This window comes from Bos taurus, chromosome 5 (genome assembly GCF_002263795.3).
Source record: "Bos taurus isolate L1 Dominette 01449 registration number 42190680 breed Hereford chromosome 5, ARS-UCD2.0, whole genome shotgun sequence".
Taxonomy (NCBI): Eukaryota; Metazoa; Chordata; class Mammalia; order Artiodactyla; family Bovidae; genus Bos; species Bos taurus.
Window position 1 is genome coordinate 107,897,576 of NC_037332.1, and position 17,254 is coordinate 107,914,829.

At 40.8% G+C, this 17,254-nt stretch overlaps 1 protein-coding gene across 12 annotated transcripts in view; it reads left to right on the forward strand.

The window, feature by feature from the left end:
• ERC1 (ELKS/RAB6-interacting/CAST family member 1) overlaps window positions 1-17,254 on the forward strand; it is a 269,160-nt gene that overhangs the window by 113,150 nt on the left and 138,756 nt on the right. For 9 of the 12 annotated variants that reach the window (XM_005207251.5, XM_005207252.5, XM_010805656.4 and 6 more), the window contains 2 exons: window positions 2,009-2,020; window positions 8,237-8,372. In XM_005207251.5, the coding sequence (XP_005207308.1) occupies window positions 2,009-2,020; window positions 8,237-8,372 (148 nt within the window). The remainder of the gene's footprint in view (window positions 1-2,008; window positions 2,021-8,236; window positions 8,373-17,254) is intronic. The other 3 variants (XM_024991759.2, XM_024991761.2, NM_001205419.1) reach the window with 1 other exon arrangement.

The following is a 17,254-nucleotide window of genomic DNA, read 5'->3' on the forward strand; positions in this document are numbered from 1 at the left end:
TGAGGGAAAAGATTCCTGAAAGAATTTCCTTAAAGTCTGCAGTTGTGTGTCTTTGGTCCATGAAGGACAGTGTCGGGTCTTGATGTAGTTGGAAAAGAAGGAAAATGAGCATGGTGGTTGTGTGTTCTTTCTTGAGGGAGAATGGATGGTGTTTTTAAAAAATGAAAGAGGAAAAGCAAGATGCTTTGAGTGTCATAACTGGAGATGACTGTTCTTTATCTGATCCTGCTTGCTTCAGCCTGCTTTCTTCTTCCTCTCCTCGATGAATTTCACTGATTTTCATTTAAAAGAAGAATAAATTACACAGCTTAATTACATAGTCAATTCTACTACACCATCTTTCCACAGTTTCTTGTGGGCACAGCACCTTATAATTTATTACAGTGTTGATAGAAATTTTGGTGTTACACTTTAAAATGTAAACATTAGAATTGTATATAGTTACTCTATATGCAGATTTTTTTTCCTCCTAAATTTATTTCCCAAGAGCTAAAAGTTATGCCAGCATAAACTATGACTCCTGAACTATAAAATAGGTAAAAAGATCCTTAAAGTTGCTCACTCTTGTCAAGAATAAACTTAATTTTTTTTCAGGGATTTCCCCATGTTTCATATAAAGCCTTGCATCTGTATGAGATCTCAGTGTCATTGTTGATTTAAAATTATTCCAACTTAATCTGTCATAACCAACAAAAATAAAAAAGATCGTTGGGAACAGTCATGTAGATAAATGATTGACCTCACTTTGACTTTGAACATTGTATGCATTCTGCTAGAGATCCATGGATTTTTGTAGATTCCTTTCAAGAACCTGTAAGCATCAGAGAATAGATAAAAGTACACCCAGGAGGTGTGTTTGCAGACCTGCATTCCTCTCCGGGATCCACCGTGTACTTGCCGTGTGGTTGCGAGGAATTTTGTTTTCATTTTTTGTTTTTCTGTTTTTCTATTTTATAATGGAAATCATAAATTTTATCCTTGCCTTTCCATTATTTTAACAATGAGTTTTTAAAAAACTCATTTTAGTATTGAAATGTTAGAAAACATTAAAGCACAAGTTGAAATGGTGCTGGCACTCAAGAAATAAACCTCTCGTTTTAGATTCTTAAAGTAAAATTTCAGTCCTGATGACAAGCTGGATGGCCCTGGCTCTTAGGAGTCTTAAGTGTTTGGAAGACCACTTTCAGTGAAATTGATTAATTGTTAAAAAGGGAAAGCTGCCTGTTATTATGAATATGAAAGCAATAATGAACCTCAGGGGTTTGTGCTCGGTAAGGAATACAAAGCATGACTACTCTGCATCTCTGTCTGCTGAGCAGTATCAGAAACGAAGTGTTATTTGTAGAGCCACATCTTCTTCTTTATTGCTGTTAGATTGCACCATTTGGAGACAGATTTGATAGATTTGGAGTGAGACATAATGGGTGTAATTAGCAAAACATTACTTTCACATTTGAGAAAATTATGTCAAATTTTCCAAATGAATGAGAGTTCTATATTCTACAGAATCATTTCTGTGTTTTTCTGCTTTTCTCCGTGATAAGTTGGGTCTAAGAAATGGGCCGGGGTAGGTAAAGGAGTTGTCAGTTCTAAGACGGGTGTGTATAAACCCAAGCTGACTAATGTCGTTAGGTCACAGGTGGCTATTAATACTCAAAAAGGAAGGGGAACAACAGCTGGCCTTCCCTTCTTTTCCTTTGTGTTTGAGAAATTATTTTTTCTTTTTCCTGCCCCAGGAAATGGTAAATTTTAGACAAAATTCATCCCTTTAGAAACTTACGTTAAGGTACAATGGTGTAATCTAATATGAAAATATACTTGTTGAAAGTCTGAATTTACTCACTTTTGGTGTCTGTGCCAAATCTGTGTGTCTCCGTTCCTTTCTCTAATCCTGTGCTGTATGTTTCCTCTGTGTCTGTGAATTATGCGAATTCTGAATACTGCCCTCATTAACACTTTCTAACTTTTCTCTTTCACATTTCCTTCCTGGATTTGCCGTTTCCTTCAGTCTCACCTCAAGGTCAGTATGCTTGTCCTAAAACAAAGATATGTAACAAAACATTGTATATTGACGTTGTCTTGAACCCAAAAAGTTACCCCAGGAACAAGATGTCTAGAAATTCAGGTATGAGTGTAGAAAATGTCATGAGCGTTAGATTGATTGGAAGAGTGGCATTACAGTTCTACCGTTCAAGGTTGTGAGAGTGGTCAGAGAGCAAGAATCAGACCGACCAGGTTTTGAGGGAGAGAAATGAAGGGGGAAAGTAGTCACTGGGGGAGCGAGCAGGTGAAGATACTGCTTTAACTTTGTTACAGTTTCATCAGAGACATTATGGCTCTTACACTAGCAGGTCAAGTGCAGCATGGATGCGGGAGGGAGAGGGGCCACAGTCTAGATGTGTGTAAGAGCCTTGGAGTGATTTCACTGCACAGACCTACGCATACCCTTTCAGTTTGGGGGTTGTTTTGTGACTGCTGAATGCTGGCAACAGAAACAGCCACCAGTGCTGCTGTTCATGTGTCAGGGGCTTGTGGTGGAAGCTTCACAGGTTTTATTTCCGTTGATTTTCCCAGCAGTCATGTAGCAGGGTTTGCGATTTCCACTTTGCAGGTGAGTAACACAATTACAGAGCCCATTAAGTAACTCAACCGTCTTCATTACTAAGTGAATTAGTAAGAGAAGCTGGCAGAAAACAATCATAAGTCTTCATTTTAAAAGTTGTTTATTCTGCCTGTGAGCCATGGCACTGTAAAATCATGGTATGAGAATTTCTGATCAGGTTCAGGAAATGATATTGTTAATACCACATGCATTTTACCTTGGTGTTCAGTCACTCAGTCGTGCCCAACTCCTTGCAACTCCATGGACTGCAGCACACCAGGCTTCCCTGTCCTTCACTATCTCCCAGAGTTTGCTGAAACTCATGGCCATTGAGTCGATTGTGTCATCCAACCATCTCATCCTCTGTCACCCACTTTTCCTGCCCTCAATCTTTCCCAGCATCGTGGTCTTTCCAGTGAGTCTGCTCTTCGTATCAGGTTACCAAAGTATTGGAGCTTCAACTTGAGCATCAGTCCTTCCAATGAATATTCAGGGTTGATTTCCTTGAGGATTGACTGGTTTGATCGCTTTGCAGTCTGGGGACTCTCAAGAGTCTTCTCCAGCACCACAGTTCAAAAGCATCAATTGCTTGGCATTCAGCCTTTTTACCTTTCTCCTAGCAGCGGTTTTCTAATATGTTTGCTGTCTATAAAAGCACTTGTCTCTGATTCTCACATATAGCATATGGATTACATAGGTCAGATCATTATTCTGATGAGGATCTGAGACTAGGCAATGTGATTTCTACATCTAGGGTCAGCTGCCTAGTTGGTAGTAGTCCTTAGATTTGAAGCCAGATATTCTCATTTCAGCCTCAGGGCTTCTCATATGATACACACTCTAGCCTAGGAATTAATCTGAGCTCTGGGGTCCCATACTGCTCAGAGGTTCTTAGGTACTTTTCTCACTGTCATTTTCCCATCTGTAAAGTTGGGGTAGTTCTCTCCGATCTGAAGGGCTGTTGTGAATGTTAAATGAGTTAATACAAATAGCCCTTGGAGCAGCATCTGGCACAGGCTGAGCAGTCAGTAAATGGAGCTGTTTTTGATCACTCTTTGTTGCTTTTTTCTCAGAGTCCTGTTTGGTCCTGGATCCCACCACACGGTGCCCTTGATTCCTGTCAGGATTGATAGCAAGTACGAAGTAGAGCCCACTGCAGAGTTGTATGTGTGCGGAAGATGAGGAAGGAAGCCTTGTTTCTTCTGTAATGATATTTTCAGACTCTATTTTTCAGGTCTGAAATTTCTGTTACAGGTAGAAAGATGAAGTTGAGGCTTTTTTTGGGAAAAAGGTTCTCTTTCCCTTTTCTGTTCCCTGATATTTATTCTCAAGACTTAACGATATTTTTGAGAAAGTCCTCTTACCTTTGACTCTTTTTTTAAAAATAAACAGTTTGTTCAGGGTATGATGAGTTTGTTAATAAAATAAAACCTTTGTTTTGTAATCACTTATAGGAATCTGATTCATGCAGGGGTTCTTCAGTCAGCCTCACACCGTCCTCTGCTTTCTCTCTGCACAGCAGCAGTCTCAGAAGGTCTGTCTGTGCTCGTCCTCCCTTGCTTTTGTCAGAGGTACTGACGTCCCAGCTCTGTTCTGAGGCTAAACTTCTATTCACTCCTTCCCTCTGACCAGTTTTCAAAACCTTGTTCCATGAATTGAATCCTCCTCCTCCTCCTCCTCATTTCCTTTGTTTCTCTTCTTTCCTTCCCACAGACTCCCAAACATAAAGCATAATCTAGTCTTCCCTATCCTTCAGGAGACGTGTGAGCAAGCGTTCCATCATCTTTCCCTTGGTTTCAGTTCACCACAGTATCTTACTTGTACTTTTTACTTTTTTTTTCCCATTTGCACAGTTTCTGAAAGAATCATTTATGCTCTATGCGTCCACAGTCACACTTCCCGTTCATTTTCCAGAGCAGTATAATTTGGGATCTTCTCTCATTGCCAGGCTGAAATTTCCTCAGTGACGTACCCTTTGCAAGATTGTTTGTCTTGGACCTGTCTAAAACCTGTCTGTTAGGTTAGGTTAGGTTAGTGACCATCTCCCTTCTTTTTGAAACTGTGCTTCTATAGTTTATGTGACATTATTTTCTGGAAGCTTTCTTAGCACCTCCTTGACAGTTTTTAGCCTATTTTGCTTTTTGTCTTTTACACATTTCTTGATGTTTTGTAAAAAAATTCCTTTTTTCACCTAAGTTACCTGTCACTTGACTTGTTAACCACCAAAGACTTGTTAACCACCTTTGACTCTTTTTAAAAATAAGCAGCTTTGTTAATATGATGAGTTTGTTAAAAAAAAAAAAAAGAAAAAAAATTTTTTTGAAACATTTTTACGGAACTCTCCGTGAATAAACCGATTTCATTACAGAAGAAATCCTAAGTGTTTGCAGTAAAAGTAGCAAGCACAAATGCTGCATTTGAAAAGTGATTTTCCAATTTTCTACTTTAAACATTTTCTCCACATTGTAGTAAATCAGTTAGGGTACCACGTAAGTAATTCCAAGTCTGAACACAAGTCAGCTTTAGTAGAAAAATATCATGAAGGTTTTTGCTTTGTGTGTGAGACTTTCTAAATTAAGCTTCAAGTATGCTCATATTTTTACTGGGAAGTTTTATTGCTTTGTCCCACATTTTGTCTTTTGCATATTTTGATCTAAATGTTACTAAACAAACAGTTATGAAAGGCTCCAGAAGATTTTTTCCATGGAAGTCATTGGTGTAGACATAATTCTCTGAGTTACAAGTTATGTTAATTATAATATTGTTAGCTGTTCATTTTTATTTAGTGGTAAAAGCCATTAAACTATACTTATTCCTAAAGAAGTTTTTTCCAAGTAATAAAAAATGCAACAAGCTTTGTTCTTCTAGTGGCAAGGATCGTTTTGGCTGTATAGTATATTAAAAACCCTCTTTTCACTTCAGAGTGGAATTTAATGCAGTATTTTTTTTATTCTACTTAGAGGCATTTTAATTACGGTTTTGTCAAGTCCAGTTGAATAGGTCATCAAGAGAGTCTAATTTATTGATGGACTGGATGTTTAGATAACTCTATTATATGACTTTGGGCAAGATGCTTAACCCTCCACTGTTTGCTTTAGCCTGTTTTGTGTTAATAGTGACAGTTACCTGTAGTGTTTGTATTTTTGTGTCTCCGCTAAGCTTTTCCAGTTTGAATGGGTTTGTTTGTTTCTGCTCTTCCTCTCTTGTCCTACCCTGCCCTCCTCTGTCCACCTTTCCATTCAAGTACAGAGCAGAAAGATTTTATTTAGAGTGATGACGACTGAAGGTTCACACTCGGAATCCTTAGATACACATCTGTTTAGTTCCGGTTCAGGGACGTTAACCCCAGAGAATGAATACAAAGAACAGATTCCATGTATTGACGAAAAGATAGGATTCAGTCCACAGTTCATCTTTACTTTTTATTGTATAACAGCAGCTTCAGCTAAAGGCAAGACATCAAGAAAGTGAAGCCTGTAAATGTCATCTCTCTCACTCTTAGATCTAAACAGATTGGGCTCAATATTATTATTACTCACGCTTTATTTAGCCGTGACCTCTGCAGACCTCTCTTCAAATGTTTGCAATCTAGGGGATGCTTCCTACTGTGTTAAGCCCAGAGTCCCTATTTTATTATGTAATAAAAGTTAAATAACATAGTTTTACTGTTTTGAATGATTCATTGGTGGAAATAAGTGTGTGAACACAGACCTGTGCTGATCCACCAAAGTCTTCCACTGAAAAGAGTTGAGTTTCACGCCATCACACATTGAGACATGGTAAACATTGTTTTTCTAGATCGCAGTTGTAGATACCTACCTGGTGTTCTGTGGGTGAGATAAAGCTGGTGAATCCAGTAGAGAAGGGAGGAAAGACTAATTTTCATTTAGTCACGATATGAGTTCCTATAGGGGTGCCAGATTTAGCAAATAAAAATTTGAGATGTCCAGTTAAAATTGAATTTCAGAGATAGAATGAATAAATTTTTTGTATTAATACATCCTATGAATATTGAGATATTCTTAACTAGAATATTATTTGCTGTTTATCTGGAATATGACTTTGCCTGAACATCTTTATCTAACAAACCGCAGTGATCTAGTTTGGAGATTAAGCAACGAGTGTGAGAGAACGTGCCACAGGCTGTCATTACCTGATTTCAAAGGATGTTAATTAGATATAAACCACGGTGGCTTCTCATTGTTAGTTCAGTTTATTGATGCAACTTTTGGGCGCAGTTGAGTGGATTTTTCTAATTGTCGCATCCTCCCTACTATCATCATCCTGCTTCGATTTGTTTCCAGAAGTTTGGAAATCTGATTGTATCATTTCCCTTCCTTAAGTCTTTCACACTTAGGATGAACTGCAGCTTCCTTGCTCAGCAGGAAACAGGCCTTTGTTTACTTTCGGCTTCCTTTTTCTTTGTTCTGCTGGTCCAACTTTATGCTGCAGTCAAACTGAGTGTGGCTTCCCCAAAAGGGACACACTCTTCTTTTTTCAGGGCTTTATCCCTGCTCTTCTCTCTGCCTAGTAACCTGGACCAGTCCCTCAGGAAGTTCAGAGGCAGGTCATCTTCCAGGAAGCTTTTCCTGATCACCACTGCCACCCCTGCCCCCTTCCCGGGGCCCTTTCCTAGCACTTAGCATATCCTGTATTTGCTCAGATGCCTGGGCGATATTTGAGAGCAGAAACTGTTTTTATTCATGGATTGATATTCCTAGTGTTTTATACGTGAGAGTGGAGTTCAGCCAAATACTCATCTCCTTAATGAGTAAGGAAAATGTGATGGGCTTAGCAGAGTGTCAGAGCTCAGGTGGATGTAGGTTCTCTCGCACTGCAGAGCCCAGGTTCTCTTGGGCTGCACCTTACACACATTTCTTGATCATTAGTCATGATTCCACTCTTCAATGAGATTAATCTTCTCTACCTGTGACCTGGAGTTTGGCGTGGTCTTCTTATCTAGTATGGAGGCCGTGGAGTCCAATAGGGGGCTTCAGAAGTAGATGGAATGACCTGTTGCTTAAGCTGTGGCCTTAGATCTTTATGCCATAATTTTATGTACATATATGTTACATAAGATGGTTGCATGGCATCTCCGACTCAATGAACATGAGTTTGAGCAAACTCCAGGAGACAGCAAAGGACAGGGAAGACGGCGTGCTGCAGTCCATGGGGTCACAAAGAGTCGGACACAACTGAGCGACTAAACGAGGTTACATACAGCTTTTGAAAGTTGAAAATATTTAATAAGAGTAAAATTAGAGTTGTGTTACAGACCTTTCTTCATCAGCCGTTCTCCAGTTTCATAGCGTTGATGTCAAGAGCCTGTTTTCATATGCCAACAAAAATCTCTGAATTGGTTTCCTCCTTCTGCCGTCTCACTCTGTCCCAGGCCTCTTTCTGTTTTATGTTTCTTCATGCTCCACAAAGTACTCACTCACACATGTGCTCCCAGAGTACCATGGTTAACAGCTAGCTGCTCTTGGAATGGAGCACTCGGCCAGGTTGGGAGGATTTCACAGCAGGAACTCTTGCGGCTTCTGAGCTGTTCCTTGCATCGTGGTGTCAGTGAATAAACACCTTCTTTCCTGTGCATGTATATGAAGAGCTTGAGTTTTCTCCCCTTTTCCACAGGCAGGTGAAAGACCAGAATAAGAAAGTGGCCAGCCTGAAGCACAAGGAGCAGGTGGAGAAGAAGAAGAGCGCCCAGATGCTGGAGGAGGCCCGGCGGCGGGAGGACACCCTCAGCGACAGCTCCCAGCAGCTGCAGGTGGGCGAGGGGCTGGGTGGGGGGACCAGGCCCGGCAGGGCCCTCCCCACGGGCACGTGGCTCTTTGCATCCTCATCCTCCGCTCTTTTTCCTTCTAACCCTGCCTGCTACCTTCCTCTCAGTGCAGCTGTTTAGCAGTAAAGGAGTGGCTTTCAATAGAAAAGGCCAGTTTTATTCCACAGCTTTGTTGAGGAAACCTGAGCAAGGGAGAAAATCCATCTCCTGGAGGGAATCTGCCTGCTTGGTGAGTTCAGTGTCCACGGGCTAAGCGGGGTCTTCAGGTGGTCAGCATCGAATGGCCTTTTCCTTCAGTAAAGCACATCATTCATCTGGTGTGTGTCAGGTTGCCTTCTTTTTTTCATCTTCCTTTCCTTCCCCCACCTTCCCTTTTTCCCCTTACTTTAAAAAATTCAGTTCAGAGACTGTGTTTCACAGTCATGAGAATGTATTGAAACATACTCTTCTATTTCACTGATGTTTAGACCTAATTACTCAAAAGATGCTTAAACCAGCCTCAGTACCGAGAGTAGCAGTGACCATACCAGTGCCAGCTGGGTGCCCAGGGCTGGGCACCAGGGCAGTGTCCAGGAACCACAGGGACTGGTAAGTCCCTGTTTCTAACCTTCACTGATCCGAGGGGCAGATGGGTTTTACATATTTTATAGATGAGGAAACTGTCTCAGAGAAATCGAATTACTTACCCACATGCACACAGCCACTTCCGGCTCAGCTAGCATTTGAACTGAGACTTCCGGGATCGCTGGCCTGTCTGAATGAAGGTTTAAGTTTTAGACCATGCCGTGGACAGTGGAGATCTCTAAAGCTCCTGCCAAGACCACTAGCTGCTGTCAGCTTGTGTTTCTCTAACTGGTATGATAGAATGTTCATGCCACACTACATAGTCACAAAATCTGGAGGATTTGGAGGAGTTGTCTGTTATATAGAAGCCATCTTTAGGCTTAATAACAAATTCACTTCTGACATGAAAATCTGACTTTTTAATTCCTTTTTTCATTCCTATTTTATATAGCTTTTACTTATAACATACTCCTTATAGAAACAGTATGAATTTCCTCAGATGTGCCAACTTTTGAAAAAAGCCACCACCAGTTTTCCCTCACTCTTGCCAATAACGGTTGATACTATAAATTTTTTCCTCTTTTTTTATTTTTTAGTGCCAATCTGATGGGTGGAAAATATTTAATTTTTGTTTTAATTTATACTTATCTGATTTACCAGTGAGGGCTGAGTATTTTTTCATGTCTTACATTTTCATTTGTTTAACTAATATAGTTAAAATCTCTCTCTTTCATGATGGCTTTTTCCCTGTGGGTTTTTTAGTTAGTTTATCCCTGTTTTAAGAACAGATAAATATTTACCTATGAATATTTTTAAGTTGTTTTGGTCTTTCATTTATAACCTTTTAATTTAAATAATTTTATGTTATTTTGTGTGGTGAGGGTCTTATGTTTTTCTTCATTGCTAACAATTTCACTAGAGTATAGAAAGTTATTTCACTGCTCTGCTGCTTGTTTCTTTTTTTTTTTTTTTAAGGTGCTTCATTTTTTTTTTTTAATTTTATTTTATTTTTAAACTTTACATAATTGTATTAGTTTTGCCAAATATCAAAATGAATCTGCCACAGGTATACATGTGTTCCCCATCCTGAACCCTCCTCCCTCCTCCCTCCCCATACCATCCCTCTGGGTCGTCCCAGCGCACTAGCCCCAAGCATCCAGTATCGTGCATCGAACCTGGACTGGCATCTCGTTTCATACATGATATTTTACATGTTTCAATGCCATTCTCCTAAAGCTTCCCACCCTCTCCCTCTCCCACAGAGTCCATAAGACTGTTCTGTACATCAGTGTCTCTTTTGCTGTCTCGTACACAGGGTTATTGTTACCATCTTTCTAAATTCCATATATATGTGTTAGTATACTGTATTGGTGTTTTTCTTTCTGGCTTACTTCACTCTGTATAATAGGCTCCAGTTTCATCCACCTCATTAGAACTGATTCAAATGTATTCTTTTTAATGGCTGAGTAATACTCCACTGTGTATATGTACCACAGCTTTCTTATCCATTCAAACACCCCAGTGGTGGTGAGTATCACTTGCACCCTAAGGTCACCTCTAAATAGAAGTCCCTGCTGAGGGACCCTGGGGATTCTTGGGTAGAACCCTTGTGGTGGACAGGGGTAGGAAAACAGTTGATGGAAGGTTTGTGTTGTACGAAGTTCTCGTTACCTGAATTTGTTTTTAAGTTTCTGAATATACAGACAGGTCCATCTACTGATATTTTCACGAAATAGGTGAGGTGAAGGGAAAGAATTACTTTAGTGTTTCCAGTGTAGATATCATAATAATTCTAGTATTACAAAATATTCTTCATCATGTTAAAAAGACATCCTTTATACTAATGACTAATATTTTGAACTTTGATGATTAATGATTAATTTTTATCAGATGCCACCTTGGGTTCTAGAGATTCAGTTCAGTTCAGTCGCTCAGTCGTGTCCGACTCTTTGTGACCCCATGAATCACAGCACGCCAGGCCTCCCTGTCCATCACCAACTCCCGGAGTTCACTCAGACTCACATCTGTTGAGTCAGTGATGCCATCCAGCCATCTCATCCTCTGTCGTCCCCTTCTCCTCCTGCCCCCAATCCCTCCCAGCATCAGAGTCTTTTCCAGTGAGTCAACTTTTTGCATGAGGTGGCCAAAGTACTGGAGTTTCAGCTTTAGTATCATTCCTTCCAAAGAAATTCCAGGGCTGATCTCCTTCAGAGTGGACTGGTTGGATCTCCTTGCAGTCCAAGGGACTTTCAAGAGTCTTCTCCAACACCACAGTTCAAAAGCATCAATTCTTCAGTGCTCAGCCTTCTTCACAGTCCAACTCTCAGATCCATACATGACCACAGGAAAAACCATAGCCTTGACTAGACGGACCTTTGTTGGCAAAGTAGTGTCTCTGCTTTTGATACTGGCCAGGGAACTAGATAACCCAGGCTGCAACTAAGATGTGGTGCAGTCAAGTAAAATATTTTTTAAAAAGAAAGTATATGTGAATAAATATGTGTTGCACATGTGCTTTGTGTAAATAGTGATGACGTAAGATGACCAAGGTCTCGCCTCTGAAGGAGCTCAGATAACAGTAGGAGGCCCCATAGTAAGATGAAGGTGGAAGTTGAGAGAGCTTTCTGGTAGTGAAGAGAAGAAAGAAGAGAGAGTGAATTTGAGATGAGTTACCTTTAAGTCAAAAGGCAAGACGCTCTTACAGATGGGCATGTGGGCACTAAGGGAGAGGCAGGAATGGGAATGGCTCATAGGCTCCTGGCATGGGCAACTGTGTGTGTGCCAGCACTCAGTGATTGATGGGTTAACCCCAAGCCTGAGATCACCAGGTTCTCCAGGGAAAGAGAACATGTCCATTTCCAACAAGTGAAGCTGTCTGAGAGCTTTCCTAATGGAGGTTTGAGCCAGCAGTGGGGTGTGCAGATTTGAAGTTTAGAGAAGCCTGGTGGTGTTAATTTTGGAGACTTGAGCTCAGAAATCGTGTTTTGATTTGTAAGAATCCGACACCATCTAGAGATAAAATACTGACAGAAGAATATGGAGTTAGAGCTGAACCCTTGGCATCCTCCCTGCTTAGAGCCAGAGTAATTAGGAGAGGCGCTCGAAGCGAACGAAAATGAGGAGGCTGGACGAGGCAGGAGAGGAAAAGGAGGTACAGCATCCCTGAGGTCAGGGGAAGACTGGGGATGCTTCCAGGAGGCTGAGAAGGAGGTCAGCATCCATGCACGCTCTGGTCCACCGTATCCAGGATGGTCAAGATAGGGTACTCAGTAATCCCTCTGGGCTCATTAAGGGGGTGCCTTCCATTCTGACCTCTTGACCTTGAGTGCCATAGATGGTCCCGCATCCATCCAGACACTTCCCTTGACCAGTTTTTCTGTCGGACGCTCACTTAGATTCACTGCACCTGCCAAGATCTTTGGAGTATCTGCTTAGTGAAGTGAAGTCGCTCAGTCGTGTCCGACTCTTTGCGACCCCATGGACTGTAGCCTATCAGGCTCCTCTGTCCATGGGATTTTCCAGGCAAGAGTGCTGGAGTGGATTGCCATTTCCTTCTCCAGGGGATCTTCCTGACCCAGGAATCGAACCCAGGTCTCCCACATTGCAGGCAGACGCTTTACCATCTGAGCCACCACGGAAGCCCGGAGTATCTGCTTAGATGTATTGAGTATATGTGACTGTTCTAAGACATGGTTACACAGAGAGTCTTTAAAGGATCTCTGCCACAACCCATGCATACTAACATTTGAACCATTTTAAGCTTCCAGCCAATACTCACAAATGCCAGGCATGGAGGATAAAACAGTGAGCACAGACTGGAGATGAGCCTTTCCCACAGTCGTGTTTTTCAATCATTGCTCCTCTTCTGTTGACATTCTGCAATGAGTTTCGCCATACTTTCCACTACTGCCTCTACATTCCCATTCCTGCCTCTCCCTTACTGCCCACATTCCATGTGACATAGTGCAATTCATGAGCAATTGCCATGTGAAGAGCTGGAATTACATAAACCCCAGCAACGGAAGCCTCCCAGATAAACAGTATATGGAAGCAGGTCTTAGCTGATTTGACCGATAGTCATTTTGGGATTAGAAAAGCTTTGTATTGAAAGCCTACCCATCTTTTAAGGTTCAGATCAAATGTCCCCTGCCTGGTAAAGCCTGCCTAACTCCTCGTAGTGGGAATTAATCACACTCTGTATTGCAGTTCCATTACAGTTTTTCTGCTTTAATTTCAGAGCTCATTTTCTTACCTTGTATTTATTACATGCTGTTAGTGTGTGTGCTGTCTCTTTTGCATATTTGAGTTTGGGAAACCTGTCTTGGTACTTTGCACATTGTTCTCTATAGAAAACTGTTCACTGATTTCAGTTGCATCAATAGATGTCAGAAACTGTTCATTCACAAGCATCTTAGCCTGACCTTGAGAGCTTCAGTCTTTTAAGTATTTTCTAGCTCATTTTTAGGTGAGATACTCACTAGCATAGCTACCCTATTCTATACAACCTGGTGGTGTTGGTCTTCCTTAAATATAGTTTATTGGCTTTCTGATGTGCACTCTTTTACTTAGGCAGTCTTTCTGTGAATTTCTAGTTTTACCACCTAAAGGTTCCGGCTTAAAATGAACTTTTGTTGGTGAGCTCTACCCTGTTCTGGTTACTGTCTTCCCTGTTGTTCCACAGCCTGTGTGTTTAATTATATTTTACTGCTTTATATTTTTCAGTACCCTGTTTCAGAAATCTTCCTTTGTGATTTTTTTTCTTTTTATTTCAATTGGAGGGTAATTACTTTACAATATTGTGGTGGTTTTTGCCATACAGTCACATGAATCAGCCATGGGTGTACATGTGTTCCCCATCCTGACCCTCCCTCCCACCTCCCTCGTTTGTGATTTAATCCTCCCTTCCTTCCCCCTTTTTGTCTAGTTTGTATCTGCCTTAGGTTCAGGGCTAGTTTTTAAAATTTCTTTTTGGCCTTTCTTAATGTTTTGCATACGTTAAAAAAGTGAAAATGTTAGTGGCTCAGTCGTGTCCAACTCTTAGCAACCATAGGATTTCCCAGGCAAGAATACTAGAGCGGGTTTCTATTTCCTTCTCCAAGGCATCTTCTCAACCCAAGGATTGAACCCAGGTTTCCTGTATTGCAGGCAGATGCTTTACCATCTGAGCCCCCAAGCTGTTCATTAATTACAGCTATAATTATTATAAATATTAAATTAAAAATTTAGTTACAGATTTTAAAAATCATGTATAATGATCTTATATTTAGCATCCTAATATTCTTGAAAATTTTCACAGGTTACCATTACAAGCCTCTCACATTTTAATGAAGGAAACACCATCCTCCCTTGGTTCAGAATGGTTGGTCACCTTATGTATTTTTCTTGTTTCAGCAGTGACACTTACTTTGTCTTTTGACAGAACTACAGGTTTTAGCCACATTCTAATACGGCAGGGCAGACTGAACTGGGAGCAGGGGGCTCACATCAGTAGTGTTTAGTGCTCTGTTTTTATTTATAACAAAGGTAGGTATCTGGATTTAACCTTGAGAGAGGGCACTGTCAGGGAGACTGATGGGCCTGCTGAAAAGACACGGCGGCTTCCACAAACCAGCTCTCCTGAGACCAGTGAATATTGAGGACAGACTTCAGAGAAAGTAGAGAGAGAAATAGGAAAAAGCAGTTTTCCATGTATTTAGGCATATTCTCCTCTTAAGTGCAGAATCAGTGAAACATTTGTGTTTTCTTCAAAATTACATTTTATTTGCTGTACCTACAAAAATTTTTTTTCCTCCATTTTGGTAAGAGACTTTTTTTTTGTTAAATAAAGACTACTTATCCTTGGTTTTTACATTGGCCATGGGGATAATTATTTAAGAAAACCGTTTAAAAAATTAAGATTGACACCTTTCTAGAAAGACTACGTGATGTGTCACATGCCACATGTTACTGTCCTTCTTTTTGTAAAAATAAATTTTGACTTTCTTCTTAACAGATCTTCTCAACCTATTTAAAGATTTAATTCTGCATCATTTCTTCCATTTTGGTTAATTTTTTTCTTAGGGCTTCTTCTGTCTAGAATGTGAGCATAGGTGGGTTGTTATGGAGTTCTTAGTACATTTAAATGGAATTAGAGATTACACAGGAAAAGTGTACATACAAATCAGCATCTGTTTTTACACGTGTGTGGATAGTTGCTGAAATTAATCCGAAAATTATGTTTTCCTGCAGGGAAAGCACCTACTCATACTGCTGGCACGTGTGTAACTTTTTAAAGCCTTTCGCTCAAACGGTGCCCCTTCTTACCATTTAAGAAAAAAGCAAAACAAGTCTTAAAATTATTTAAAGAAATTCTGCCATGTCTGAAATGTCCTCAATAGATACGTTTCCCCCTGGGCAGAATTCAGTTCCATTTGATAGCCAGTGGAAAGAGTGTTTACTGATAGTACAACTGTGTGGCCTGATAAGCTGTTTCCTTTACTTAAGTTTAGCCCTATTCTATGGGAACTTTTAGTCACATCATTTGAGCTTATTTCAGGAATGAACCCCATAAAACGATGAGTGGTTAATGTTACATTTGGCAGGAAAATTCTTAAAAGTACTGGGGTCTCCTTCAGTGAAACAAATGGTTTAATCCTTTCCTTTGTGTTATCGTGGAAGCTCCTCCTCTGAATTTGGAAGGTGAAGAGCCCTTAACAGAGAGCAGAAGCAGGTGTCTATGCAGCCCCTTTGCCAAGACCTCAGAGACAAGAGACACCCTCTTACGGATGACATCAGTTGTTTTATTACATTAAGTAAAAGGTTATCTTTGGGGTTTTTGGTGAAGACTTGGAAAAGGTGTGCTTGTTCTTTTTATAAGCATTATTGATCAGAGGAGATGTCCTATGATTAAGTAAACCACACGTCCTTGCCCAAGCTTACGATAATCAGCTACCAGAATTTTCAAGATGAGAACCTGGGCTGTTTCCATGTGGGCTGTTTGTCCTAGATGTTCTATGCACATTATATATATATATATATATATATAGCATTGCTTTTTGTGTATTTGTTTCCATGTCTTTAATGAAATGCACCTGCTTTTGTTTTGACTTTGATTTTTAACAAATTGAACTGTGGGAGATATTTGAGTGACTTTAAAGAGAGTGGAGAAGAACATATCTTTCGTTTTAACCCAAGGCATTTCCTTTAAAAAAAAAAAGTGGTGTGAAACCAAATTCTGACCCTGTGTTAGGCTAGCGTTCCTTTCTTAAAATTGACTTCATCAGTGCATCTGGCTTCAATTTTTTACCACCCCACCCCCCGCCTCACTAAACATCTGAGAAGTTGGCCATTGAATTCTGACATGTTGAATGATTTTAATGAAATCTTCCTCATGTGTATTTGTGCTTGGGGGTTGAGAAGGAGGAAGGAAAGGTAAGCAGTGGGGTAGAGGACGATAAAGAATTGCCGTCTCTTCACATTAAGGATGATGGATAACATTAGTATCTCTCAGCGCAAGTTAAACTCTCCGGTGAGTGCCGTTTACCCCAGAGGAAGCGGCTCTCAACGTTTACCCGAGTGAGTGACCTCCACTGGCAGGACCAGGGACTGGGCGATGAGTGCGTGGTGCTGTTACCTCCAGAGTCCTTCATGAAGTCTGCACTGCCCTTCCTTCTCCTGCTGAGAAAAGTTTAATGAGATCCGTCCGAATCAAGTGATCTCTTTTTATGTTACTGTATTACTGAGTCTTTTCTTTTAATTTTGAGGAAGATGTTTGAAGGGAACAAAAAATTAATTTTTAATTGCCACTGTTCCTTTTTTTTTCTTTTTCCTTTGCTTTTCTTTCTGAACGTTTGATCTGAAGGCCAGGCAGTGGGGAGTAGTCTCACAGCTGGCACAGAGCTGATGTTGACAGAGCTGATGTCAAGAAGCAAAGTTCAGAGGAGGGAATCGGGGGTGGGATTATGGGATTTGCCAGCAGGTCCGCCCTGTCTTCTTGTGGAATTGCCTGAGCAGAGTTACAGCTGTCGCAGCTTGTGCCTAATCTTGTGTGAGTGTAGGAGGCTTGCTGTTTAAGAGTCGGAGGAATTCTTCGGTAGCGTCTCTTCTCCTTTCTCCCTCTCCCATCTCCCACCACCGCCCCCCACCCCACTCAACTGGTCATAGAAACCCCTCCTCCAACCCTTTCCTCTATGAATGAAGGGATCGCACTGGACCCCCGTTAGTAAGTAGAGCTGGCATAACAACAGGCTGCAGTGCCTAATCCAGAGCCAGAGAACTGGCCTGTGTTAGTATTGAGGAGCATACATGTAACTTATGGCAGCTGA